The sequence below is a fragment of the Manis javanica genome, chromosome 6 (assembly GCF_040802235.1).
Source record: "Manis javanica isolate MJ-LG chromosome 6, MJ_LKY, whole genome shotgun sequence".
NCBI classification, from domain to species: domain Eukaryota; kingdom Metazoa; phylum Chordata; class Mammalia; order Pholidota; family Manidae; genus Manis; species Manis javanica.
Genome location: NC_133161.1, coordinates 31,427,205 through 31,454,814, shown reverse-complemented (window position 1 = coordinate 31,454,814; position 27,610 = coordinate 31,427,205). Strand labels below are relative to the sequence as shown.

The 27,610-nt window shown below is 35.0% G+C and overlaps 1 protein-coding gene across 4 annotated transcripts in view; it reads left to right on the top strand.

Annotated features, from left to right (window-relative positions):
* The window catches only part of CFTR (CF transmembrane conductance regulator), a 170,763-nt gene that overhangs the window by 41,923 nt on the left and 101,230 nt on the right, over positions 1-27,610 (top strand). For all 4 annotated transcript variants that reach the window (XM_073238544.1, XM_073238547.1, XM_073238545.1 and 1 more), the window contains 7 exons: positions 854-964; positions 5,008-5,116; positions 16,742-16,957; positions 20,035-20,124; positions 21,022-21,185; positions 22,035-22,160; positions 25,524-25,770. In XM_073238544.1, the coding sequence (XP_073094645.1) occupies positions 854-964; positions 5,008-5,116; positions 16,742-16,957; positions 20,035-20,124; positions 21,022-21,185; positions 22,035-22,160; positions 25,524-25,770 (1,063 nt within the window). The remainder of the gene's footprint in view (positions 1-853; positions 965-5,007; positions 5,117-16,741; positions 16,958-20,034; positions 20,125-21,021; positions 21,186-22,034; positions 22,161-25,523; positions 25,771-27,610) is intronic.

Below are 27,610 nucleotides of genomic sequence, written 5' to 3'. Positions count from 1 at the left end.
ACATGATTTCTTGATTTTATAATTCTCTTCCCTCTTTCTCTCCCTCCTTTTCCTTTTTCCTTCAGCTTCCTTTTAGATTTTCTTATCTCTGTGAAGATTATTTTCTTATCCATGATAGTTAGAAATTATGTATTTGAAAATAACTGGGGTATCCTGCCTAATTATTTACTATAAGAACTTTCCTAGTTTTCATCATAAATTGTTGTTTATTGGAGAGCAGATGTGTGTAACTGCTGTGGGGAGAGGAGACAAAACATAAGAAAGTTATTATCCCCCACTCTCAAGTCATGACTCAGATGTGATAATTAAGTGAACAAATTGATACAAACTGTTCTTTAACCTTCCAGTTATATAGTCATTTCATTCAACATATAGCTCGTTGCTGAGTACTATGTGTTATAGGAGCAAAGTTATGTAACAGTGTTGATTGAGGGTCTACTTATCATTCATGGATCATTTATATTTGAAGTAATAGAAACTGGATTTCAACAATTATACCAAATCATAAACTCTGGTAGCTGGTTATTTTGGGGCAGTTTTTTCTTTTTGAAAGAATGATTTTAATATAGACTGTTCAACAGTTTATTTTTTCCTCTAGAAAGCTTTCAACCATCATTTCTGATCCTCTCTGACAGAGCTACAGTCACATTAGTCCTGAGGTTTTTGTGTTTTATACAGGTGTGTCCTGTAAGATATGAAGCCCTGGTATTTATATAAGTTGACTTATTTTATTCTCATATTTGTACATCCACATTTTCTACATACCAGGAGATTTGAAATCGTATCTGGTTCTACGTCTACACTGGAGACCAAATCAAGTGAATATTTATCTTTCCCATGCTCTTTATTTTAGCTGGACCAGACCAATTTTGAGGAAAGGGTATAGACAACGCCTGGAATTGTCAGACATATACCAGATTCCTTCTTCTGATTCTGCTGACAATCTCTCTGAAAAACTGGAAAGGTATGTTCACACACAGTGTTTATTAGTTGAAGAGAAAATAAATATTAACCATTTAAAGAATAGACAACTGACATACTAAAGGGCTTAATTCTTAAAATGGCATATTTAAGATAGGAACATCTTATTTTCTTGTTGAAGTGTTGGCCAGTTAAGAATCAAACAATGAAATGTTGAAGGAAAACTAATTATTTTCCTGGTAAATGACTATCTTTTTGAAAAACACATATTTGAATTCTGAGATGTTCCCTGTCTTTAAAGAATATCATGTGGACCTCATAAGGAGTGAAATAACATCTTTATGAAGCAAACTGTGTATCTTTTCCTCTTGAGTTTTTTGGAATAGTTGGAGAAGTAGAGGTATTAACTCTTTCTTGAATGTTTGATAGAATTCACCCATGAAGCCACCTGGTTCTGGACCTTTGTTTGTTGGGAATTGTTTGATTCCTGAGTCAATTACATTACTACTATGTGATCTTTTCAGATTTCCTATTTCTTTCTGGTTCAACCTTAGAAGATTGTATGTTTCTAGGAATTTATCCATTTTTTTCTAGGTTGTCCAATTTGTTAGCATATAATTTTTCATAATTATCTCTTATAATCATTTGTGTACCTGTGATGTCAGTTGTAACTTCTCTTTCAGTTCTGATTTTGAGTCTTCTTTTTTTATTGATTAGCCTATGGTTTATCAATTTTGTTTATCTTTTTAAAGAACCAATGTTTAGTTTCACTGATCTTTTATATTGTTTTTTTTTTAGTCTCAATGTCATTTATTTCCACTCTGGTCTTTATTGTTTCCTTCTTTCTATTAACTTTGGACTTTGTTCTTTTTCTAGTTCATTTAGGTATAGGGTTAGGAGTGTATTTTCTTGTTTCTTGAGGTAGACCTGTATTGCTATTAACTCCCCTCTTTGAACTGGTTTTGCTGCATCCCAAAGATTTTGAACTGCTGTATTTCTATTTTCATAATTCTCCAACTAAGTTTTTATTTCCTCTTTGATTTCTTCTTTAATCCATTGATTGTTTAGTAGCATGCTGTTTAGCCTCCACATTTATGTTTTTTTCCCAGTTAATTTCTTGAAATGATTGCCAGTTTCATACTATTGTAATCAGAAAAGATGTTTACTATGATTTCAGTCTTCTTAAATTTATTTAAACTTGTTTTGTATCCTAACATGTGATCTTTCCTGGAGAATGTTCCCTGTGCACTTGAAAAGAATGTGTATTCTGCTGTTTTTGGTTGTAATGTTCTGTATATATTTATTAAGTCCATTTGGCCTAATGTGTCATTCAAAGCCATTGTTTCTTGTTTTTTAAATTTTTAAATTTTTATTGAAGTATTTTCAATATACAATCTTGTATTGGTTTCAGATATGCAACACAGTAGTTCAACTATTACCCATATATATTATTAAATCCTCACTCCCTCTAGTGCAGTTACTATCTATCAACATAGAAAGATGTTATAGAGTCATTGACTATATTCTCCATGCTGTACTCCTATCCCTGTGACCAACTTCTATTATGATTGAGAATTTTTGTGCTCTTTTATTCTCCTTGCTCTCCCATCCACCCATGCCAACCCCTCTTCCATGGTAACTAGTAGTCACTTCTCAGTATCTGTAAGTCCACTGCTGTTTTTGTTCATTCTGCTTTGCTTTGTTTTTATAGTCCTCAAAGGAGTGAAATCATATAGTATTTGTCTTTCTCTGCCTGGCTTATTTCACTGAGTGTAATACCCTCTAGATCCATCCATGTTTTTGCAAATGACTGGATTTCTTTTTTTATGGCTAAATAATATTCCATCGTGTATATATACCACATCTTCTTTATCCATTCATCTATTGATGGATACTTTGGTTGCACCCATATCTTGGCTGTTGTAAATAATGCAGTGATAAACATAAGGGTGCATATATCTTCCAAATCAGGGATTTTTTTCCTTTGGGTAAATTCCTAGAAGTGGAATTACTGGTTCTAATGATATTTCTACATTTAGCTTTTTAAGGAACCTCCATACTGCTTTCCACAGAGGTTGTACCAATTTACATCCCCACTGACAGTGTAGGAGGGTTCTCATTTCTCCACATCCTTGTCAACACTTGTTCTTGTCTTTTGGATAGAGCCATTATAACTGGTGAGAGGTGATAATTCATTGTGGTTTTGATTTGTAATTCCCTGCTGGGTAGACATGTGGAACATCTTTTCATGTGCCTCTTGGTCATCTCTATTTCTTCTTTGGAGAAATGTCTGTTTAGGTCCTCTGCCCATTTTTATATTGAGTTATTTTTTTTTTTTTTTTGTGTGTGTGTGTGTGTGTGTGTGTGTGTGTGTGTGTTGAGGCATACGAGTTCTTTATATATTTTGGATGTTAACCTCTTATCAGACAAATCAGTTATGAATATATTCTCCCATACTATAGGTTGCCTTTTTGTTCTTTTTAGTTTGATGTAGTCCCACTTGTTCAGTTTTTATTTTGTTTCCCTTACCTGAGGATATGTGCCAAGAAAAAATTACTCATACTTATGTTCAAGAGATTTTTGCCTATGTTTTCTTGTAAGAGTCTTCTGTTTCACTTCTTATCAGGCTTTTGATCCATTTCAAGTTTACTTTTGTGTATAGAGTTAGACAGTAATCCAATTTCATTCTCTTGCATGTAGCTGTCCAATTTTCCCAACAGTAGTTATTGAAGAGTCTCTCTTTTCTCCATTATATATTCATGGCTCCTTTATCATATATTAATTGACCATAAATGTGTGGGTTTGCATCTGGGCTCTCTATTCTGTCCATTGATCGATGGGTCTGTTCTTGTGCCAGTACCATACTGTTTTGATTGCTATAGCTTTGTAGTATAGCTTGAAATCAGGGAGCATAATACCCCTAGCTTTGTTCATTTTTTCAGGATTTCTTTGGTTCTTTGGGGTCTTTTGTGGTTCCATATGAATTTTAGAACTACTTGTTCTAGTTAATTCAAAAGTGCTATTGGTATTTTGATAAGGATTGCATTGAATCTATAAATTGCTTTGGGCATGATGTTCATTTTGACAATATTGATTTATCCTATCCATGAGCAAGACATAGATTTCTTTTTTAATTTCTCTCAATGAATGTCTTACAGTTTTCAGAGTGTAGGTATTTCACCTCCTTGGTTAGGTTTATTCCTAGGTATTTTATTCTTTTTGATGCATTTGTAAATGGAATTGTTTTCCTGATGTTTATTGTTTAAATCTTTAACATTTAAACATTCTTTAAGTGTTTTCCATTGTTTCTTTATTGATTTTCTGTCTAGATGATCTATCTTTTGATATAAGTGGGGTTTCAAAGTCCCCAACAATATTGTATTACTGTCAGTTTCAAACCTATAGTATCTAAGAAAAAAATTATTTTAGACCAACCTTTTTCCAGACCATTTGCTTTCTATTCCTACCAGAAAGTATAAAATTTGTTTCTGTTCTAGTTTTCCAAAGACTTTTACTCTAACAAATCACTTTAGAAGTTAAAGACTGAAGTTTGATGATATTTGTTTCATATTTCTACATTTAAAAATGAAGTCTAAATTACAAGCTTTTTAAATGCTTAATTACAGGAAAAAACTCCATTTGACTTTATGTCTTATTTTTTCATTTGACAGTTAAATTTTGTAAAATCTACAATTCTAAACAGGTAAAGATCAAGAGGTGAAAGGAAAAAACATTTTGTTTATTTTTCACCTTGTTGCGGGCACAGCAAGTGTATTCAAAAGAGTCAAATCTTAATTGTCTACCTCTTGCACTGCTTTTAAGAAGCCAGAACCTTTCTTTAACACATATAATGTGACCTTTTCATGAAGTCAACTCCCTGAAAATTGATATATGGTTGAGCAGATATTTTGCCAAATATCTGACTGAGCATTGCTGTTGGAAGGTCTCCACTGGGTTTTGTTTCTTTAGCCTCTTGGGTTAATCTCCTTGGATATACTTTTGAGAATAAAATTATGTTAAGGGAAATAGGACAGCTCAAATATTTGTACATGCAACTTATTGGTTCCACTTTTTATTCTTTTGCAGAGAATGGGACAGAGAACTGGCATCAAAGAAAAATCCAAAACTCATTAATGCCCTTCGGCGGTGCTTTTTCTGGAGATTTATGTTCTATGGAATCTTATTATATTTAGGGGTAAGGATCTCATTTGTAAATTTATTATGGATAAATAACTAATTCACTTTTTTATAATAAGAAGTCTAGGGCTATCTGGTATGTAGACAAAAGGACTAATCTAACTCCAAATACAGGGAAACCATTAAAACTCAAGTAGAGACAAGTAAAAATGCTTTGAAAGTAAGATGTCCTAGAACATAGGTAACAATTTACAATTTAAAATGAATTCAATAAAATAAATATCTTTAAAAATTTTTATTTTCTGTTATGATCCCAAATCATTTTCTTCCTACATGGGATTTCTTAGTACATGGGATTGCTGGTACCTTTATTTTCCTATATTCAACTGGAGGATGTCAGAGATGATGTTCGGAGAAGAATTAGATCAAATTCAGCTAACTTCATGTATGGATGTTTATAATATTATTTAATCATATCTGCATGCTGAATTGTTTCAAGGAAAAATTGAAAAAATTTAAAATTTGGCAGCAAGGCTTTTGCAATATGTTTTTCTGGTTTCCCACATCTTCATCAGTGTGAAGAGGGTACTGTGCCTTGAAATTCCAGGCTTTGTGATGTTTATGTGTAGTCTGTGACATTTCCTGGCTGCTGTCAAATATGACTCTTATCTGTTATTTTTTTACATCATCAGAGCATCATTTTGAATCCTTGGTTGTAACCTATTACAGATGATGGAACGTTGAATACTTATTTAGTCTTCAAGTTAAGGTTGTGCACAATAGTTAACTGACATCTAGATGCATGCTTGTATTAGTAGTGGTCTTCATGCCCTGGGGAGTTAGCAATGCAAAAGTATCTCCCAAAAAGATACCATACAAGTTGCACTGCCTTAAGAATTTGTAGTTCACACACACCAAGAAAAGCATTTAAAAATTTATTTTGACAAAGATGACCACATTTAAGTCCAGAATATTTATTAATGGTGTTGATAGTCTTCTGGAAAACTTTTCTGGCTTTTGAAATCAGCTTTTTTTTGAAATTATATCTGTCTGTCTGAATACCTATCTATCTCTCTATATATCCCTATAGAAACTTGCAGTGGTTTGGGGGTGAAAATGTTTTGTTCGTAAGGATGAATAAAGTAGCTGCAGAATTAACTATCTTTTAAGATGTCTTTGAGGTGATTTTTCTCAATAAGAAAACTCAGAGCTTTGGGAAACAGTCCTATCAATAGCTTCTGGCTCTGTTTGACAATTAAAAAATATCTTTGCTGGTTGCTTTAATGACTGCATGCAATACATTTGAATCAGAATATAGAAGTACAATTCACTGGTCATATCATATAAGAATATAACATTCTCAATAAGTTAGTGTTGGGTTGAAGTGAATGATACTTCAAAACATTGTTAGGTCTTGACTAATATTGTAGTAACATTTAAAAATTTTCCCTATTTCTGGTCTCTATCACACATTGCTTCCATTGTTTAACTTAAAGCAGTGCTGAGTAGAAGCTGTAAGAGGAGTCTAATTATCAAGCCCCTTTTGTGTTCTGCCTGACTTGTGAAATAATTTTCTACAAGTATAAAAATTCATGTAAACAAAAGGGCTCAACTACATGTGAAAGTTTAGGTGAAACATGAACATATTTATTGAATTTATTTTTTGGTCTGGTATACACAGATAAAAAAACAAACATGATATACTTTAATATTTATTGGGTTTAATATTTATTGTACCTAATCTGTTCCTGGTTCAGCATTAAACCCTTTATGCAGATTGTTTTATTTAATTCTCCTAGTATCTTCATGGAGCAGACATTATCTCTAACATACAGAAAAAGAAATTGAGATGCAGGGGAATTAAGAAACTTTCCCGGAGTCATACACATGGTGAATTTGAGTGATAGCCAGATCTCTTTGGCCTCAAAATGAATGACCCTTCTGCTAGATCAGATTGCTATGTGATTATAATTATAATGTAATTAAAATTATAATAGTTGTATTTAGGTACTCAGCAGAATGGTATGTCTAGGAACCAGCCTTGTGTCTGCTGAGTTTATTTGTATGTTTTCAGGAGACACAGGTTAATAGAAGCTTGAAGGTTAAGGATTCTTCCAGGGTTACTTCAGGGGCAAATCTGAAGAAAGTTCACAGCAGGAAGCAGGATAGGGGAACCAACTAGAATCTTCTCACTTATACTTGGAAAGAACTGTATGAAATCTTTCCAAGAGTCCCTATGCTAAGGGCCAAACTAACAAACAAAATTAAGGAATAGAAGAATGAAGTGGGTGTGGAGAAGGACTAACTTATTCTTAAATTTCTCAAGTTTTAAAGTGTCCCGATGAAAGGAATCATAAAGCTTTTCATGGTGTATTAATTATCCATGAGTGGGAGTGAGGGAGAGGCACATTTGAGCCCAGGGCTGCAACTCTGGAACCAGCAGCACATTTGAAGGGCAAAGCTTATTTCCACCAGCTCAACTTCTGATAACCAGTAGGAATATTGGTGAGGAAAAGAACTGATGGGAAAAGCAAATGAGATGGGTATGCTGAGAAGGCACAGAGAGGAACATTTATTTACATTGGCAAGGCACAGGTGTGGTGGGGCTGTAGTTTCTCACCCTCGTCACAGAGAGAAGGCCTGGGCTATGCAGTTTTAAGTAGTGAAATGTTGAAAACTGTACATCCTAAAGAATTTGCAGAACCATTGTGGTCATTAACATGAGGGCAACTTTTCAGGCTTCTGAACTCTCAACTCCATTCTTTTTATTGCTTGCAGAAGAAAGGAAGGGGAGAAAATTTAGCTGTTATTATAATAAGACCTCTTTCCTTTTAAACAACTTATACAAATGCCTTAGCATCTATGATACTCTTTCAGGGCATTCTTTCTTTCCTCTGTGTGTATCATTTTGGTAATTTTTAAAGTCTATTAAATGAGTAAGGATTCTTGAGGTTGCTATAACACTGTTCTTTGTAAGAGGTGGATATATGTTCCAAATGTCCTATATATTTTTAATCCCTTTCATCAGCATAACTGTGGTATAAAGAATATTTGGTTGGCCTCAGGACTGATAGAAAAAGTACTGTGAAATTTGCCTTTGACCGTGAAGGTTAAGAAAAAAAGGAAATGCTATCATGAAGGAGCTTTTCTGTCTGTGATAGTGATGTATTCTGAAATCATATTAGCTCTGGCCTCTCATCATTAACTATGTGCTTTGTCTGACTCAGCAACCAGATACAACATTGTCTTTAACATTTAAGACTTCCAGCATAGATGAGAAACTGGCTATTGAAAAATGGAGTGCGACAGTCAATTGAGGATAGTCAGAGGGAAGCCAGGCGGAGGGAGTTTTGTAAGCAGATTACTGAGAGAATATGATTATCACAGCACATTTATTATGGTAAATTCACAAGCTCTCACTCAAAGATATTCTTGAGTGAATATCTTTTCTAGGTAGCTCTGGGCATATTTCCATCATCAAACTGAGATGCATGTCAGTGCAATTTAGGTCCAACTGTTTTCATTCATGAAATCCAGGGAAGTTTATGGGTATAAAGGAGACATCCTGGAACTCCTGTTGCTAGAGTTCTCAAATCCCACAGTCTATGTTGCTAAGGATGATCTTTTTCTTTTACATTTGGCAAATACATTAAGCAGGAATTTGAATACAAGCCTACTTCTAAAGACGGGAAAGTGTTTTGGGGAACTGTGCACACAGATAGGCCCTTGCTTATGCTCTTTATTTATGTATCTCCCTTTTCCATGACTGGCTTCCCAAGAACAGCTGTCTCCAGCAAATCTCCTTCTAGATGCCTGTCAGGTAGGACTCCTTTCTCACCTTCCTTCCCATCCCTGCATCTCTTGCCATCTCTCTGCTTCTCTCATACCAGAAGTGACTGGCATGCTGCACCCCTTAAACTCACCTATGTCCTGACTATGTCTATTCCCTACTAAGACCCCCATCTCTAACACACCTGTTGGACCTCCTTGTGCTATCTACCAGAAGAAAGGCATTCTTCATCTTCCCTCATTCCTGTGACAAGGAGACTGAGATTTAGATTTCTTTCAAATACAAGGAATTTTTACTCTACTCTTTAGAGTAACCAGTAGCCCTACTCCAGATGGTGTGATTTAATTGGTTTGGAATGGAACCTGGGAAAATAGTATTGATGAAAAGGTCTCTGGGTGATTCTGGTTCAGGTGGACAAGCCTCCAACAGTATTGCTGAATGCATCTGACTTTCGCTGGAATCTAAGATGGGAGGGCATGGGGAGCGAGTGGTACACATTGAGAGAACTTCTTAGTTTGATTTTTTTCTTGATGATTATATTGAAAAATTCAAGAACATATGAATATTTACTCTTTTAATGACAGAAGGGTAGTGCTTCTCAAACTTTTATGTGCATACCAGTTACCTGGGGATTTAACCAAGATGCAAATTCTGACTTCGGAAGTTTTTGGCGGAACCCTGAGATTCTGCATTTCTAAAAGCTCCCAGGTGAATGCTTGACAGGGTCATGGAAAAAGAGAAAGCCTGGTTAGAAGCAATAGATGTTATTAAAAGAGAAGCAGGCAGACTAATCAGGGCCAAGGAATCCATGAATGAAAATGACGGACTCCCACTGATAATAAAATGTGACTAAGGGTTTATTGAAAAGGCCCACCTTAACTAGTACTAACTTTCTGTGTCTTCCCCCAGCATCCCTCCCAAGACACCATTGGAGAGATGCCGGATGGCAGGTTGCATGGAGAGGGCAAAGATGGAGACTCTGTTTCTCTTTCAAGACTGCAACACAGAGAAATGTTAGATCTTTTTTCTGTAGAAACATTGTTACACAGTTTGGTTAGGTTTTTATGTACCACATTATTTGGACAGACAGGTGCTTGAAGAGCATTTAGCAGTATGTGCTTTTGAAGATTAATGTAGGAATCCAATACCATGTTCAGTAGATTATTGCATCTAAGACAAAGTGCATCCCCTATTCTCACATATAAAATTTTGGAACAAAATCATGTTCTTACAACTTAAACTGGATATGAGGAGGCCCAGTTCTCCTTCCTGGTAAGAACATGGCACATTTTAGTTCTTGTAGCTAACCAGTATCCCATAGTGACTAATGAATACAATGTGGTGAAATAAAGTAAAATATATATGCTGTACTCAAGTATGTATTTTTTTCAAAGACAGAACCTTTTTTTCTTAACTCTCTTGGGGTATGCTCATGCCCTGATACCACCAGCCTGTTTTATGATCTATGGGAAAATCAAAGAACTTGTCTTTACCTCAGTTTCCTTGACTATAGAATTAAAGGGGCTATATAGTAAAGTGTGCAATCTCCATGATCTCAAATTCATTGCCACTTCTTATGTTTACTTTCATCCAGTTTTCATATGCATGTTTTCTTTCTATTATTTATTATCATGTTATATGCAATTTTCTATTCAAAATTTTTTTTCTTTTAAGAATTTTTTTGTGATTAGAAAAGCAGTAAGATAATTACTGATAAATTTGATGTTTATTCTTCCAGTTTTTCCCCATGAGAAAATATACTTAATAAAGGGAGGGAAATCATCACTTTACATAATGTGTTTTAAATCTGCTTCTCCTCTTAATGTATTGTTAATGCCTTTTCATGTCACTAGATGTTTTTCCACTTAATCATTTTACTGTTGAATCATCACATGGCTGTACTATATCTTATCAGTTCCTCATCACTAAATATTTAGATCACCTCCAATTTTTCACTACTATAAACAGTTTTTGATGCAAATCCCTTTAAAACTAAATTTTAGCAGATTTTCAAGTGCCTTCCAGATACAGTTTATTTTTTCTTGATAATTATGCATGAAAACTCAGTCCTCACCAACAATAGGTATTATCATTTAAAAAAATTTTCCAAATTGCTAAGTGAAAAAGAGTATATTATCATTTTTACTTGCATTACTTTTCGATCCTACTGTTTAAACAATTTTTATATATTTATCATGCGTTTATATATATATATTTTTGTGTGTAAATTGCCTCTGCATGTTCTTGGTCTATTTTTATTTTGGTGTGTTTGCTTTTTTTCTTATTTGTATATGATAGAATATTTTCACCTGTCATTTGTTTCTAGTGAATTTTTGTTTATTTTTAATTTTTTTAACAATCAAGTTTTAATTTCAAAAGATTTGCTGACAAATCTGTACATCTTTTCTTTTTATCCTGCATGTGGCACTAGGTATTTTTTTTAAAGCCCTCTCTACCTAAATACTGTGTAAGCACATATCCATGTTTTTATTATTTCATCTTTTGTATGTAAATTGGAATTAATTTTGGTGTATATGAGAGAAAAATTTTAAAAAGTGAGTATCCAGTTGCTCTCTCACTTAGTGCATAATCTAGCCTCTCTCAAGTGAATTAAACGCTAAATTTTATTATGTATCAAATTATTACAAGTACTTGGACCTGTTCCTGGACTTTAAAGATAAATCAGTCTATTTCTTTGTCATGCCACATATTATTATAGCTGTATAATATGATTTAATAACCAGTAATGTAAACCCTTTTGCACATTTTTCTTATTACTCAAATGTTTTTGATCAGTCTCTCATTTTCTCTGAAAGAAATTGAGAACTATTTTATCCATTGATGAAACAAATATTTGCTGAGTGGATCATCTGTGCTTGTACATGGGTGTTGGAATTGATGCAAAAACTAAGGCAGACAGTCCCTGCTCTTATGGTTCTAAGATTTCACTTTCAAAAAGTCACTTGGAATTTTGGGGAAGATTGCATTAATTTTATAAAATAACTTAGAGGAGAACTTTGCAATATTCAGTTTTTATTTTTAGAAAGTTTTTAAGTCTTTCCATTTATGTAAGACTTTAAAAATATATCTTAATAATGTCTTGATTCACTTAAGCTTGTTATATATAGAATCATATTCTATGCTGATAATGATACTTTCATTTCTCCTTTCCAATAGTCATACCTCAATCATTTTTCTTGTTCAATTCTATTAGCTGAAAGTTCTAGAAAAATGTTTAATTGTTCTAATAATCAGTATTCCTATCATTGGTAGTTTCCTGACTCTAGAGGTAATGTTTCTGGAGTTTTATTAATTGTGGTGCTGATAGTTATTTTGAGGAAGAATTTCTTAGGTTAATGAAATACATTTGAGTTCATTTAGAGCATTTATCAGAAACAAATATTGAAGTTTTATCAAATTTCTTCACAGTTGTTGAGATAATCATAGGTTGTTCTGTAATCTGTTGGTATTCTATTAATTTCTCAATGTTGAGAAATCTTAACTTCTCAGTGTTTCTCAAATAATGTCCTTGTATTCCTGGGATGAAGACATATAAAATATATTTAAAGCAATTTGGGGTGATAATGATGATGGGGATAATTTTACTGACTACACGCAATAGAAAACAATGTAGCCTTAGACGTTCTTCAACTAATTCTTCTACTTGGGTTAGAAACAACAGTTTCGGAGGTTTGGAATTGTAATTTTTCAAGTAAAGTTATCTTAGGATTAATTCACTGAATGTAATTGCAAGTCTGAACCAAGATCCCTCTCTATGCCTGAACTTTCTTGCATGGTCTGAATATCCAGCAGCTTTCCCTACCTCTAGAAACATCTGGCCCTATCATGTTTTTGTAGGAAGAACAGAAAAGGTTAAAGGATTTCAACTCAACCACAGTGACTTTAAGGTCTGGGATGGAGGATCCCATGAGAGGCCAAATATATCTCCCAGGAGCTATTTTCAGGTTTCTTAAATTTTCCCTGGAAGGCTGATCTAAATTGGAACTCAAGCTTATTCCCACCAGTACTGCAACCACTAGTGTGGTTCTCTAGCCTGACCCTGTCTACCCAGTAGTCTGCTGAGCTCCTACTGTTGTGACCTGTGTCCTTCTGGATAGAAAACACCTATAGTGGCAGCAGGATGTGGGCCAGGATGATTACCAAAGGAATCCTCTTCCTCTCCCAGGGGATTCTCCAGACTCAGATCATATAATCAGAGATGTTAGCACTAGAGGGGACCTTCGAGATTATATTGCTCCACCACTCAGTTTATCAGTGAGGAAAATATCCAGAGAAGGGAAGCGACTGTGGTGACACAGAGTGTAGGTACCAAGGATAAGAACTTGGGTTTCATGACTCTGAATTCAGTGTTTGTTTCATTGTCATGCTGGCTTCAAAATAGGTGTCAGGCTTCTATTATCTAAGTGAACCATAAAGTGAATTCCTATTTGTGTCTGATAAAAAGTAATAAAGCATTTTATTAGATTTTCTAATTTATATTATTCATCATTAGATTCAATTTCAGTTTGGCTTGTACTATTTTCTAGGGTGGCAAATTGGGAAATGTTTTGTGTCTCTGAAAATAGTCTGAGCAACAGGATACATAAAGCTTTCACATACCAAGAATACAGGCCTGTATTTTTCCTGATCATTACAGGGCTGGTTTTTGTAAAAGACTGTACTTCCTAGATTAAGCTAGGTGTCAGTTAGTATTGTTTTCCCTTCCAAAAAAAAAAAAAAAATCATGTGATATCTTTAAATGGTTCTATTGTAAATATTAGAGAGCATGCTGCTTAAAATGGATTAGTGAAAACTCTGTGGGGGTGTTGAAGTACTCATTTTGTCCTTAAATGTTAGCAGGTCCATGTGGTCGTTTGCTGTTAGCAGATGATCCTGTTATTGGAATTTTCTCTACCAAAAGTAATTTGCATTTTTTCCCATGAAAACATGTACCCTCCCAGAGTAAAACTACCAATATCTTTGTGGAATAGCCATTATTATTCAAAGGATGAATATGTCCTCTTTTGATTGAGGCATGACGACAACTAATTCAGTAATGACAATATATAGAATAGATGTCTGAGCCAGATTAATATGCATTCAATTTATTTTGTTAAAAATTGCATTCAGCAAATGGGTTTGTTGTGATAGAGATGACAGGTAATGGAAAAATAATGGTGATACAATGGCAAGGAGTTTAGTTCAAGCTACACAATAGGGAAAAACTTAAGTAAGCCTGTACAATGCAAGGAATGCTTTCTGCTTCTCAATTGCTATATTTCTCTTCTGACTCAGAATACTCTATTAACATTGCATAGATGGGAGTTACATCTTAGAAATATGTAATAGGGTGTTTATCAGTGACTGTATATTCTTTGCTTTGTTATATGTTATCTATTAGAATATGTATACACATGTATAGGTGGGTCTGGAACAGGGAGAAAGGGATGTTTGCTAATTATGGTATAAGCAATCAAATAAATGAGCAGCAGTCACAGTGCATACTCTTATAGTTATTGTCTTACACAGACGAGAAATTATGTTTTATCTGGTATGTATGGCAAACATCAAGGTTCCTTACTCTCTTTCTTGGCCAAACACAAGACTTCCCACAAAGGTAGCACGTATAGAACCAGTGCCTGTGACGGCAACTCAAGAGAGCGCATAGCCTATTATTAATGGGAAAGTACCTCGAAGTAAATGTGGTGTTGACATTTGTCTCTGAAGAGCAACATAATATAGAAAAGTTATAGGGTAAATACTGAGCTGAAAGTGATTTTGAGGCTGAAATATTGCCACTGTAAACACACTATGAAAAATTATATTTGTAGTGTATAGATATTTATACATATTTTCAAAACCAAGATTATCTTAACTGTACACTTCCTAGGTTAAGGAGTTATTTTGAAATAAAGTTACTCCAGAGAAAGTTTGGCATGGATCCATGAAATTTAAAAGTGGCCAGGGAAACACTTGTTCAGACTGTAATAGCTTAAGAATGGAAACTCATCTGCCCTAACACAGGGCAGTGGGGCAAATAATCTCATTTGCTCAGAAGATGTTGTGCTGAACAGCACCTCAAATAAATGAGTAGATATACAAGTTTCAGTGGGGATATATGTCAAGAACACAGTGTTAAGTAAAAAAAAAAGTTGTTAAAAGCACTGTATGATACCATTTATAGAAAATTTAACACCACAAAAATAATTCTTTTTCTCTCTACATCTATCTATCTCTATATATACACATATATATGTATATAGAATATATATTAAAGATGTATATATAGAATATATATGTGTATACACACACATATATGTACTATATATATTAAGGATGGTTACATACATAATAAAAGTACAAACCATGCATAAAATGATATACACTAACCAGTAATTTCTGCACTTACTTTTTAAAAATAAGTACTCCCTTAGCAGACATGGCAAACTATTAACCTGCTATATTTAGTTAGGAACTTAGTGATTTTCGTTTCAGTATTCATCTATCTTTTTGCTGTAATTCACTTATGTTAAACCATGACTATGTGAGAGAACTGTAATATTCCATGTTTGTGATTAGTTTGAAAACTTTTTAAAAAGATTTGAAACTTTTCTTACATTCACAGCCTTGGTCTACACAGTTAACTTGCAGTGAAATTCTGAATATAATGTATAGAACCAGCAGCTACACAAGCCAGTGATCAATCACTGACAGCTCAATGTAAATTAGAATTCCTAGTGGGGATGAAGTTGATATAGAAAGCATTTTCATTTATTGAGAATGAGAGGGTTTTTGGTATTGGACACTTGAGGTTTAGAAAAGACAGCATAGAAAATGGAAAAAAAGCAAATAAAGGGCTGAGGGAGAGTAATGCTCACCAATACTGGGGGCCAGTCTGGCTTGCAAATATGCATTTGAAAAGGAATCACTTAGCATAGGATCATATAATTACAAGTTTAGCCTCAGATCCCCATTTCACCCATTCATCGTAAAATAAAACAGTGGGAGTTGGAGGGTTATGTATCACTCCATTTGAATGTAATTTAGCAAAATGGGCCAGAAACCTCTTGGGTTCAAATCTGTTGCTTACTCAGGAGAAGTGGCAATGTTGGATGGACAGTTTGATTTAGTAGTTGATTGACAATCCTGATCAGGTGGATTTGGAAAACACTTTGGTCCTCTCTCATTAACTCACAGGCCTTTAAAGATTTGATTAATCATTGGGAAATGGCCTGACGTTGACGTCTGCTGGCACACTCCTTCCCTGAAGTCCATGAACTGTTCCAGACTGGGAAGGGTGTGGCATCGGAAGTGGCTGGCTTTAAACACCGCCAGGGCCTGCATGCTCCTTGGCTTCTGTTGCCAGCTCCCTTTGATGTGGTTACTCTGACAAGCCATGTTCTTTCTGGAAATAATGCCATTGCTCAAAATGCTTTTGAAAGTTCTATTTTGAAATCACATCAAGTCACTTGGTCTCTTTGGCCTTTTAGTTTCTTCACCTACAAAATGAAAATAGTACTGCCTACTTTCACTCCTAGACCTGACATGGAAATCAAATGAAAGATATGTTATAAACTGTTACAAGCTATGTGGATGTTACTAATTAACACACCACTCCAGAAACTGCACATTTGCTTTGTGACCACTCTTCACTTTTTAGTAAAAAATAACAAAAACTTATCTCCAAGTGACTGTTGCTATAACCAAAAATCAGATCTTATTTCAAAGTATAAAGCTATTAAAAATAATGTCAAGAGTTTCTTATGGGTATGGCCTTCTATGAAAGCCCATTTTCAAGTCCTCCTTTAGATCTGAAACTTCTTGTTTTGAAATTGTGAGGCCACTTTATGGAAGGGAAATGAATTTAATGGTTCTGTTTTGCCTTTTCTTCAGGAAGTCACCAAAGCAGTCCAGCCTCTCTTACTGGGAAGAATCATAGCCTCCTATGATCCAGATAACAAGGTGGAGCGCTCCATTGCGATTTACCTAGGCATAGGCTTATGCCTTCTCTTCATTGTGAGAATGCTGCTCCTGCACCCAGCCATTTTTGGCCTTCATCACATTGGAATGCAGATGAGGATAGCTATGTTTAGTCTCATTTATAAGAAGGTAATATTTCCTTGCACCATCTCCATGGCACATGGCATCATGTTTTAAATGCCATACTGTACAACTAAAGAATAAATGCTAAAGTCAATTTCTTATGCCTGTGAAGTAAATAGCAGCAATAGTTAATGTTTCTAATTTTCCTTAATGACTTCAAATAATTTCAACTAGTAGTGGAGCATCTTTTATAAATTCCTTACTGATTTCATTTTTTTTCACTAGTCATGTCATCAGTTCTGGAAGCCATGGCTCCCCATTAAAATGATTCTTGTCATCTGCATAAGAGTTATTGACAAAATATCATCTTATGGTAAAATGCCATGTATCTTTATGTTCAATAGCAAGAGTACAGAATGCATGTAATTATTAATGATAAAGCAATAGAAGTTTGTACCTTAACTTGTTGCCACACAGTGATGGTGTCTACTTATCCACTGCTTTATTTTGACTTAGATTTTTGTCATCCTGTGAGTCCTGCAGTTAAAATTTTTGGAGCAGCACATTCATGACAACCATGAGAACCTTGTCTGCTTTTCTGTGTACATTGTCCAGACAATAGCCTAAATTGCTAAGGCATGATTTAGGTGAATTCAGATTAAGATTAACCTACCTTGCAAATACAATTTAAGGTCATTTCAATGATATGTACTTTCACCAACCTGATTCAGGACCATGAGTAGCTGCTTAGATTTACCTAGTCACTAAAGAAAGCTGTTTCCTTGAATCATTTGGATATTGCTTTACCTTCTTCTTTTTTTCCTTCCCCCAATGTAAACATTTTATGTATTTGGTTTATAGTGGACATGGATTTGATATTCCCTCTAGGAAATAACCATTAACACTTCCATAATATACATGCAAGGTCAATTGTGTTGTAAAACCTTGATAGTCATACTTTATTGTTCAAAAAAGCCTTTCATGCAGGCACAAGGACAAAATGGAGTCCACAGTTTAATCAAATCACACCTCAGTTGCAATCTCATCAGCTCACAAGTACCAGGAAAGCATGGGTGGTAAATCAATAAAAATTTTATTTTGATGTAAAAATTTTGCATAAGCAAAGAAATTATTAGTTATTATTTGGAAGTAGAATCTAAATGCATGCATATCAGAGGAAGTTGAATCCAGTCTAAAAATATTTATAGAAAGTGTTTATTATCATAATGATGAATAATAAGTAAGGATGCATGGCAGTATCCTAATTGATTTAGGTTTGCTATCTCATTTGATCCTCCCCAAAACTCTCTATGGTAGGAAGTGTTAACTTACTATATAGATTCAATATTTTAAGAAATGAAGGCCTAAAAAGTATAGAACATTGTGCAAAAACATCTTCAGGATTTCTAAAATGGGTAAATCAGAATTCTTGAAGTGGAGGGTTTTCCAAATATTAGAGAAAATAAAGTAGGTACTGAAATAACAGAGCAAGGCCAATTGTGTTAATACAGAAGGAGGGAGGCATGACCTACTCTGGGCTAAATTAGGGGAGGGGAGATCCAAGAAGGAGCAGGTTAGTTTGTAAATAAGTTTGTGTATACCATTTGGCACAAATATAGCAAAATATTGCTTTCACACACACAGTGCCTTAGTAGAAAGCTAGAAGCTATTGTAACTGTCCTCTTTTCTCATTACAAGTATCTATTCTCACCCAGCTTGCTTTACTCTGCTAGTCACCCTTATTGACCTACATTGGCATCATCACTAAAGAATGCAATTGTACCTCCACGTGGCTGTGGTTTTGGTCCCTAAAGTGAGCCTAAAGTAAACTGGTCCCCTGTCTGACCAGCCCCATCTGCATGGCAGGCAGCCACTAACCCTTCTTATAATTTTGCATATTAGAGCACTGTTTGCTTTGTTCCAAACCCTGCAACTGTGATAAATTCAAATTATTTTTTAAAGAGTGAGTCTAAATGCAGACTCAATTTAACTTTGCCTGTGAATTTCAAGAAGACAGAGATAGCTAAGCTGAACAAATATTCACCAAGTGATTACTGTGCTCATAGCTCTGTATTAAACCCTGTGGAGAACTGAAAGCCGTGGAGACTGAGTCTATTACTAAGCCATGTGTGACCCAGCTCATGGATGTCCCCCCACTCCTATTGCTCTCATAGTGTTTTGGAATTAACTGCCTTGGTTCCTTCTTCATCTGTACTTTCCTAAATGCTATTCTTTATTCCATACCTATTTTAAATTCTACCTCCTCAATAGAATCTTTCTAGGTTTTTATAGCCAGATATGTGGACTTTCTCTAAACCACCCCCTTATATTCTACTCCCTTTAACTCACTTATCATACCGTGTTTAGTTATGTATGTACTAGGTTGCCTTGATGCAAGAATTATGTTTTAATAAATCTTATATAATCCCTAAAGCCTTGAATACAATGATCTGCATCTCCTAAGTGCTTGATACATATGCATTCAGTTCAAACAAGTATATTAGATGGGTACTCTCCAATCAAAGCCATTTCATGGCAAATCCATTCTTATTAAATTTTTAAGTGAGCAAAGCATGACTGTGATTTTTCTACTTAGTGTAATAATTCATCTACTGAACAGTTCTATTCTGTGTATATGGATACATTTTTCTTAGTAAAATTTAAGGATTTTATATTGCTGATATAATGTTTCATAAAATTACCAATGATTCAGTTATTCACAGTATGCTTTTATTGACTTTAACAGTAATTTTATTCAATGGAGTTACTATAGGACTGTATGAAAAATTTAAGGACAAAGTTTTAATCTCAAATTTCACCACCTTTGTTTCCATCTTTTATAGAAATAAAAACAAACAAAACCATGAATCTGAATACTATAAAAATGGAAATACAACATAATTCTCATTCTGGAGGAGAAAAAAAAAGTTATTACTGTTTAGATTCTGGAAACTAAAATCACTGGAGGCATAGCAGGATATGTTATAAAGAAATATATTTATAAGCCTGAGAATATACTAAGCTAGAAGAATATAAAGTAATTTTCATTACCTTTACTGAAAATTGTATGCATAGTAACCTAATTATTAAGTTGTACTATGTTACTTATAATTATATTTGTTTTCCGTTTGTTTTCCTTTTAGACTTTAAAGCTGTCAAGCCGTGTTCTAGATAAAATAAGTATTGGACAACTTGTTAGTCTCCTTTCCAACAACCTGAACAAATTTGATGAAGTATGTACTTACTGAGTTAATTTTTTATGCATTATTTTTATAAACTGTACAATGCCACAGGTTTTCCTGGGTCAGTTAATAGTAATAAATGATTAAGTCAGACACATCCTTACATTCCCTACTTCTGAAAACTGAAGATGTTAAGTTGTATAGCAGAGAGGCATTCTGGGGTGGTGGGACCACCCGAGTCAAAGGCACCTCTGCTTGCTGTCTATTTAAACGAGGTTTTTCAAAATTCATTCCTTATCAGATCTTGTTTCCTTTTAATACTTTAAATCAGTTATTTATTTGAGCTGAATATGATACCCTGAGCTATTCTTGTTCAGTCCTGTCTTATATCACAAATAAATGCAAGGTCCTTGATGACAATGTGTTTTATTTATCTTTGCATTTCCAGTATTTAACATAGTATTGACCCCACAGCAAGTACTACATAAATCACTGGTGAATTGAGCATGCATTTGTTCTAAATATATTGTCAGATCATAGAGTTGTGAAGTTGTGAAAACTGAGTCTTTGGAGCCTCTTTTGTTCTCACATGTTCTCTACCATGACTCTTACTTTATCCAAATAGAAGTAGGTTACTTAAAATAAATTATTGATAGCCATTTTCTAAAAAGAAACCCAATTTCAGTTCTACTGAATGAAAGCACACTTAAAAATGGGATAACTTGAAATTTGTTCTGTGGGAAATCCTAGTCTGTGTATAAATGTTTAAGCACATTGCTATATGGTCCATGTACTGAGTACCTAGATTTTAGCATGCTCAGAACCATGACTTGTTTGACTGTATAAGTTTATTGGGCCCAGTTTTTCTCCTCTCTGCTTTGTTTATGTGTTTGTTTTTGAGGATGGAGGATAAAATGTCACTAGGTTTTACTGTGATCTTTTTTCCAGGGACTTGCATTGGCACATTTTGTGTGGATCGCTCCTTTACAAGTGACTCTCCTGATGGGGCTGCTCTGGGAGCTGCTCCAGGCCTTCACTTTCTGTGGGCTTGCTTTCCTCATCGTCCTCGCCCTCCTTCAAGCCGGCTTGGGGAGAATGATGATGAAGTACAGGTAGCACTCTCTCTACATAGTTTGCAAGTGTTTTAAATTCGTTTTCAAAAAGCTCACTCTAGTAAAATCAGGACTACTCTTTGCTCTGAATGGTAACCTACTTACTGGGTGTCACTAAAAGGGAACTATTTTAATGGTATAAATAATACTTTCTATGCCATTGGGATATATTTTGGCTTACCAATCTATAGAATTTATTTAAAAGTATGTTAATATTCAGTTTATTTTTAATAGATCATAAGATTTGTGTAAAATGGGGTAAGTTATGTGAACGGGAGAGAATGCATACATTTTGGATAGAGTGTACAGGCTTTTTCTACTCTGGTTCATGGATCATCACACCAGAGCCCTAGTTACTTTTTATTACAGAATGGATCAGTGGTATCAGTCACTGTTTATGACAGAGGGCTTCTACAATTTGTCAGCGAAAGTCTCAGTCAATGTATATAAGTTTTGAAGTCAGCTAGCTCTTGGTTTGAATCCCAGATTGCACATTTACTAGTTATGTGATCTTAATCAATAATTTCTGATTCTGAGTTTAGTAGATTTCTGAATCAGAGACTGAGTCTCTGGTTTTTTCATCATTAAAATGGAGATAACCACCTCTCTTATGCTGTCATAAGGGTTAGTGATGGTGTATGAAATTCATCTAATACAGTGTCTGGCACATAAGAGGCATTTACTAAATGGTAGCTATTTTTTTTTTGTTACCATGTATTTGATAATAAAGACCCATCTATTTAATACAAGAAATGTGTTTTTTTTTAAAAGCTTGAGTTGGTCTTAGTGGCTAGTTTGTTTGGATTTTACTAAGTATTGAATTTGATTGATTAACTGATTAATTTACAGAGATCAGAGAGGTGGAAAGATCAATGAAAGACTTGTGATCACCTCAGAAATGATTGAAAATATTCAGTCTGTTAAGGCATACTGCTGGGAGGAAGCAATGGAAAAAATTATTGAAAACCTGAGACAGTAAGTCTTTCTGGTAAATCTAGTATTGTATGCCAGTTACTGTTTAATATTTAAAAAATGAGTATGTCACAGTGGACTTTGAGCTCATATTTGAAGTTTCTAACAATCAAACAATTGTATTAAGTTATATCAACATTCACACATTAGTGGCATAAATTCGTTTTCATGGGGTGAATTGTTATACAGTTGGTCAAGTGTGTTATTTATCTGCAAGGATATTTGTACCTTATGAAATAATCTTATATATGTGTTTATACCTGCTTAATATACTTATTCAACTAAAATAATGATCATGATTCTGGAGGCTGATTGAGGTCTTGAGAGGAACTGCTAGAGTAATAAGTATGCAAATCTGAACCAAATAAATGGTTCTCAATTACTATATTTCACTTAATTTATATGTTCTAGCTCTTGAAAAAATGAAAGGAAACCTCTCTGTTTAAGAATGTTTGTCCTTCCTTAGTTTAAGGATAATAGTGCAGAGTAGCATCTATAAACTGTATTTCTACAAACCCTCCACTTGAGAAGTCAGTTTGGGTAATGAAAGCCACCACCTGAGATAAAACAAACGCTTGGCACCTCTCTCTCCTCTTGGTTCACCTCAGATAACCTTTCTTTCACTGATTAGTAAAGATTATATCCAGCAAAAAAAAAAAGAGCACAGACTGAAATATGATTACTGTGATAATATTGGGCAAAATATAAAGTAAGGCATTTCTGTAGCCATGAAACCATTTTCCTTGAGTCAAGTTCCATGTTCTACCAACTGCAATCAAAGAAAGATTCTAGAAGACTCAGTGGGGATAGACATACTGTTAAAGGGCAAATACTTTCAGGACGTACAGCACATGAGAGTTTCACAGGGAAAAATATCCTGAAAAGAAGAGTACCTTTTTGGTGGTGTGAGTATGGGTTATCAGGAATTCAGGCTGCTGACTCCAGTAGACAGTAGTGACTGAGCTGCAGGTGTGTGATTGGGACAACAAAAGAAAAGCTGAAACGTTAAGCCCTTTGCCATGTAAATAGAAAGAGTAAAAGAGTAAATATTTCCCAAACATTACTGGTCATCTGTTTTTATTATGGCTTTCAAGACAAATTCAGAAAAGGAATTCTATTTTCTTTCCAGAAACATCCTTAAAGATCCTGGGGAATTGTTCAGTTGGTGGAAGTTGTTTTTCTCATGAATAAGTGAGTTCTCTGTCAGCAGTCGCCCTGGTCGCTTGGGTGCCTGTGAGCACAGGCAGCAGGGGTGATGAAGAGGTTATCAGAGGGATCCGGCTTTCCTGGACCTCTTGATAAAATGCTGGTCAGGTCATTTGAGGTGCTGACTTTTCTTGACTTTGCTTCTTATTTTCCCTCTTCCTCAAAAGATCCATCCTTCCTACACTGTATTTCTGTTTGGCCAATTCTAATAGCAAATGTTTGGTTGTAACTTGTATAATCTGGTTCCTTAATCTGTCATGAAAGTGTTACCTGAAAAGGCTGGAAAGTCTGACGTAAATATGGGAAAGCAAGAATTGCCTCTACTCAAAAGAGCAAATATAATGTTCTGGAAGAGATTGGCAGGATGCTCTTCAAAGGCATGATTACCTCAGCCTGGGCCACTGTTGAACTAGGCAAAAGGTTGTGTAAAGCTCCCTGAAAATCTACTTTATTGCTCTTTGATAATAAAGTTACTTTCAATTTTCTTTTTATAAGAAACTGATAAAATAGTTTTTATAACTCAGAAGTGTAAGTGATTTTATTATGGAGAGCAATGCTTTCTGGGTGATTCTTGCACATGTTCTTGAATCCACCATTTTTTTCTTATAGTAACCACTTATTTCATTTTCCTCTACTGTTTTAATGCATTTCAACAATTATTTTGACAACTCTTAACATTTTTGTGACAGTGTTTTCTAGCATTTTATTAATGTCAACCTTGCCAATATTATTCTTTTTTCTGCTAAAGACTAAGGACACACGTGTAGATTCTAAATGCCTTGAATATGTTGTCATTTATCCTGGCAACAACTCCACAAGGGAGATGTCATGTTTCCCTTCTATAGATGTGGGTCCTGTAGGATCAGAGGCAAGAGCAATTTGCATAAGATGACATAGCTGTAACTGACAGCCAGGAGTAAGACACAGTGAGATTCCAAAATCATAATCTGCCTGCAATACCAAATAATCGGAATAGGTAAGTATTCACTGCATTAGACTGTGAATCACAATTTTGGTGGGGCACATTGAACTTCATTTCCTTCATCAGAGTTCTTAGGATTACACTTTTTTTTTTGTAAGATTTCTTCTGGATTCCACCACTTGAAAATGAACTTTTCTTAGTTACACAAGCATGTGGGACTAAACCCAAATGCAGGTGCAGTTATTGCTTCCTCCTACCGGAACTCTCTACGTGTCTGTGTCATGATTCTCTTCCCCCCATGAGAGCTGAATAGGAGGATCACAAGTGCCTCCAATTTTTATGGCCCTGGATGAGTGGGGTGGAGGCTGAAGGCAGCATTGTCCTCTGTCTCCAGCAGCCTCTACACTCCCTGTTTTCCACCTGTTTGGGCATTTAAACCTCTTCTGTATGTGTTAAAAAATAGTTCACATTTGCAGGTCAGATTAAAAGATCTCAAGTATGACTGCAAATAGTATATTAAAATCAGAATGTAGAGAGGATGTAGCACCTACTCATAATTTTTCAAGAACCATCTGCAACAGAATCACTTGGGTTCTTTTTTAAAATGTGGATTCTGGAAGCCTACTGCAGGCTCATTCAACCAGTATCTCTGAGTGGTGAGCCTGAGACTCTGCATTTTAATGTTTCTTAGGTGATTTTTATCCATGCTAAGGTTTGATACCCACTCCTCTGTGGTTTATATGTTATTTTCAGTGTTCCTCAAAGCCAAGCTAGAATTCCTAAAATGTTAAGAATCCATTAGGGAATTAAAGAATTGTGTTTCAGCTTTATAAACCTTGCAGCACTGTCCTCATTTCCACACAAAATGTCTTCAAACACCAACCAACAAACCAAAAAGTTATCAAATGTTCAGTAATCTTACAAATTAAAGATGAAGTGAATAAAGATATAATAATGTAATAATCGAGATTATTGTTTATAATTCAAAAAATAGTATTTATAAGTATTATGTGTAGGACACTGGTCACTCATTACTACCCCCCTTTCTGATAAGGTAACTGAAGCCCAGAGAGGTTACATAACTTGCCCAAGGTCACATAGCTTATATAGGGTGGGGCCAGGATCAGAACACAGGAAGAAAGCCTTCAGAGCTTATGTTCAGATTTTACATTCCAAGATGTAGGCTGACATTTGAAAAGTAAATAAGCATCCCAAATCTTATTTGTTTTTGTTTATAGAACAGAACTGAAACTGACCCGGAAGGCAGCCTACGTGAGATACTTCAACAGCTCAGCCTTCTTCTTCTCGGGATTCTTTGTGGTGTTTTTTTCTGTGCTTCCCTATGCACTGATCAAAGGAATCATCCTTCGAAAAATATTCACAACCATCTCCTACTGCATTGTTCTGCGCATGGCAGTCACCCGGCAGTTCCCCTGGGCTGTGCAAACATGGTATGACTCTCTTGGAGCAATTAACAAAATACAGGTAATGTGCCACAACTGGTCATCATGTACAACAATTTTAGAACAGTTTAGAACTTTCTTAGTGGATAAACTCTCTAGAGATGAATTTTTGGTCCAGGGCTTGTTTGATGTACAAAATTTCCTTTCTTGATTTCTATATGTGGTTTAATGAGCCCTTGTAATGAAAGCCTAGTGAAATAAAATGAAGGCCAGCAAGATTCTCTTAACTGAAAGACTGAACAAAATACTGTTTCTCTATTCTGAAGATTTTTATCCAAGTAATAAATGAATAGATTGGTTCTAATGAAAGTGGCAAATAGACAAAAAGATGATGGCAATTTCAACAGGGATTTGTAAAATTTCCCAGCTAACACTAAGAATGTTCATCTTAAATTTTTCCAGGCATTTCCCTGGGCGGTATGATGGATGAGAATGGCATTTTATGCCACATGAATTACCTTAAAATCCCAGAATGCTGATGTAGCTGGTAGCTTTGAAGAGAAGTTGTAAAGTCCTTAGGTGACAAGACTGAACTTATACAAAGCTAATTGAGTGACCATCATGAACTTATGTGTGGTTAAAATTTTTTAATTAATATACAAGTCACAGTGTTTTATTATTGTGACATTCATTTTGACATCTATTTAAATATCTAAACCAGGAAGTAAATCACTGTGACATAAATAAAAATAAGCATGAAGAGTGAGCCACTTTGAGGTGATTCTCCCATTATGTAATATTGGCCAGAGTTTGCAAATTGTGACCCATGGACCTAATTTCGGTCCCTAGGCCTATTTTAATTTACCTTTACATTAAAAACGTGTTTTGAATTCATTGCCAGTACTTAAAAATTGGGAGATGTCACATATACAGTAAGTCATGTCTTCAGTCTCTTTTGAAGATTTAGAATATGTAGTAAAGGGGATCCTCTTCCCTCAGAAGCAGCGGCTGCTCACCCCTTAGAGGGGGCCTGTTCTTTCCTGTTCATCACAATCTCTCCTTAGCCACCTTCCTAAATTTTATCATCTTGAAAATGTGTGAATTTGAGATGTATGATTTAGACAAATCATTTAATGTAGCTCAGAATCATAGCAACTCTTGCACTAATATCATTTCTTCTGTTAACCCACCACAGCTGTGTGTCAGGGAGGGAGGGAGGGACAGAGAGAGAGAGAGAAACACATAGGCACACCCTGAAGAAGGGAGCCTTACAGAGGCAGAGGAGGAGGTCGCTGAACAGTAACACAGAGGCAGAGAGACAGGTCTGGAAAACCCTGGGAGAGAAAGAGAGACACCAAAATAGAGACAACATGCTAGAGAAGAGGAGAAAAGGCAAGTGAGGCAAGGACCAGGCTTTTTTCATTACCTCCAGTGGCAAAGATGGCAGGAGGGACTTCATCCTTCCTTTCGCTCCTGCCTTCCCTAGAAAACTGTGATTTGGCGCCTCTACAGAGCTTTTAGAATCAACATTTGATGCCTTAAAATCAGTTATAACAGATCTTCATATCTTTCCTTACCCCAGGGAAGTGAGACCAACGATGTCTCTAATAAGGAGGGTGCTATAAAGATGAAGATATTGATTTTCCCTCTGTCCTAATGTTGAATTGGGGCACATTGGCTGGTCATTTAGGGATTTTTATAAATTCCTCACTAATGGTGTCATGTAACAGTACGAGGAAGAATCAGTTGTATGCTCAAATCCGAAGTATAATAATACCAGTTTTATAAAATACCATGTTTTAAGAGTGCATTTCAAATGTGATGAATCCTAGTGCTTAGCAAATTAACTTTAGAACACTGTTAAAAATGATTTTTTAGGTAGTAGTGTTTAATATAATTCATAAAATCCAAATACAAGATAT